Source organism: Propithecus coquereli, unplaced genomic scaffold, assembly GCF_000956105.1.
Source record: "Propithecus coquereli isolate 6110/MARCELLA unplaced genomic scaffold, Pcoq_1.0 Scaffold770, whole genome shotgun sequence".
NCBI classification, from domain to species: Eukaryota; Metazoa; Chordata; class Mammalia; order Primates; family Indriidae; genus Propithecus; species Propithecus coquereli.
The window spans coordinates 37,037-39,388 of NW_012153841.1; the positions used below are offsets into that span (position 1 = coordinate 37,037).

The 2,352-nt window shown below is 51.0% G+C and overlaps 1 protein-coding gene across 1 annotated transcript in view; it reads left to right on the forward strand.

Moving 5' to 3' along the window:
• Positions 1–301: 301 nt before the first annotated feature.
• The window catches only part of LOC105825012 (liver carboxylesterase 1-like), a 124,026-nt gene continuing 121,975 nt past the window's right edge, over positions 302–2,352 (forward strand). The window contains exons 1-2 of the mRNA XM_012662671.1: positions 302–325; positions 599–706. Coding sequence (XP_012518125.1) covers positions 302–325; positions 599–706 — 132 coding nt within the window. The remainder of the gene's footprint in view (positions 326–598; positions 707–2,352) is intronic.

Genomic DNA, 2,352 nt, shown 5'->3' on the forward strand with positions numbered 1-2,352 from the left:
TTTTTTTTTTTTTTTACAAAAAGACATTTCTTAATTAACATGATGCATGTTAATTACCATAAATGTTAGTATAACATACGATAATATTACACTATAACAAAAGAATTTCCCTATACATTAAACACTCTCCTGTGATGTTATCTTTTACAATTGCATAGTATTCCGTGGTAACAATGAAAAATCACTGCTTTACCCAATCTCGCAGTATGAGATCCTGGGGTTATTTCCAATTCTGTAACCAGCACGGGCATCTCAGAAGTCTTTGTGTGCCTCCCTGGTCATTTTCTTCTGATTAACGGACATGCTGAACCAGACCGTGCGGCTGGTAGTTGCCAAGCTGTCTTTCTGGTGCTTTTGACTGCTGTGAGCTCTGCGTGCCACAGTCTCCTGTTCCGTCCCGCGTCTGTGCTCCGGCTCCGTTCCGCCTAGGTTGTCTGGGGGAGGCAGGGCCCAGGGTGAGGCTGGGAAACAGGCCAGGCCAGGAGAGGAGCCCTGGTGCCCTCTGAGCCCCAGGGTCTCCCCGGGACCTGTCCAGGGCAGAGCTGTGGGTGGACCCTCCCCTGTGCATGAATTCACCTCCTGTCCTCTCCCCTCCCAGGTTTTGTCTCCCCTGGCCAAGAACCTCTTCCACCGGGCCATTTCTGAGAGTGGTGTGGCCCTCACTTCTGCTCTGTTCAAGAAGGACAACATCAAGCCCCTGGCGGAGGTAGGTGTCTCACAGGATGCTCCTGGCATCCTCAGGGATCTCTCTCGCCATGAAATGCAGAGGACATTCTCAAAGAGTCACTGAAGCTAGATGCGCTGAATGGAAAAGGGAAGAAGACACCTTGCTCACCTTCCCAATTATACAGCCGAGCAAACGGGCGGAGTGTGGCAGTGACATGCCAAGGTTGACATAGGATCAAAGCAGAGCTGGGATGCAAGCCCGTGACTGTGGACTTCCAGTGCATGCGCTGCCCATGACCACAGGCCCGAGTGTGCCTCAGAGGTTATCAGGAAAGGCTTCTTCTGAAAATGATGAATGAGTCAGCATGACAAAGCTGAACAATAATTTACTTGCTGAGCAGTGAGTCTTCCAGGAAGAGGACGCAGCATGTGCAAATGTCCTGTGGCCAGAAAAGCATCTTGAGAGTGAGAGAAGGCTGATGTGGCCAGAGCAGAGATCAGGGGGAGCTTGGTGTACACTGAAGGTAGCAGGGGCCTTGCTGCACAGGACCCTGGGGAGGAGTTTGTGTTTATCTGGAGAGCGGTGGGAAGAGAGGAAGGGGTGACCAGCAGGGCCCACTGGAGCCAAAGGGGTGCAGGGTTTCGATGAGGCTGTGGGAACTGGTTTGGGGCCGCTCAGACTTCAGGGGCTGATTAGCAGGTGGGGACGAAATGGTGACGCCAAGGATTTATTTAGCATTTTGAGAATTTTTTCAGAATGTGTTGGTTATAAGCAACTGGTGGCCACTGGGGCAGGCTTGAGTCAAGAAGGGGAATTTATTTTCCAAGGGAGCAGAGGTGGCAGGGGTAAGGCTGGGATTTGTGAAGAAACAGGAGCCAGAAATTGCAAAGTGAAGGGAATCCAGGTCTCTCTGACTCTTGTTCTTCTCTCCCCCTCCCTCCCTCTTCTCCTCTTCTCCTTCCTCCTGTTGGTTTATTCACCAAGTAAGTTCTGAGCAGGGATTCTGCAGCAGACACTGTCCAGGCTGTGGGACCCTGTGCACTCCCCATGGCCCTGCCGCCACGGAGCCCGCCTTGGGTCCCTCAGCGCCTTCCTCTCTGGCCCAGCTTTCCTGTCAGTTCCTGCGACCAGCCCATCTGGCCCCAGGCTTGGGAACTCCCCTGTGGTTCCAGAAAGTAGTCGGGTTTTCTTTTGTTTGGAAAACACTCATGTCTACACTCTCAGCTCTCCACCTCCATCCCAGGCCACTTAGGAGAGAGACTTAGGGCCCCGGCTTTGCTGAGATGCCCCCCTTGGTGCATCAAACGCGGCCTCTCAGAAAAGTCAGGCTGACGGTGTGCGGGGCAGACCACCTCCGGTGTCCAAGGCAGACTCAGGGGAGCCTCTCCTTCAGGAGGGTTTTCTTCTTTCTTTTTTTGAGATGAGAACAGGTTCTGGGTTGGGGTCAGGGGTTCTCCATGTATTAATGGCTGCCTGGGCAGCTTGCTAGGGACATGGGAGGACCAGTCTGGTCTTAGGTATATATGACCTTTTAGCTAAGAATGATTTTTCTTTAATTTTTAATCAATGGAAACCAAACAAAAGAAAAATAATATTTCACAATCCATGAAAATGATGTGAAGGTCAAATTTCAGTGTTTGTAAATAGAGTTTTATTGCAGCACAGCGACACCCATTTATTTCACT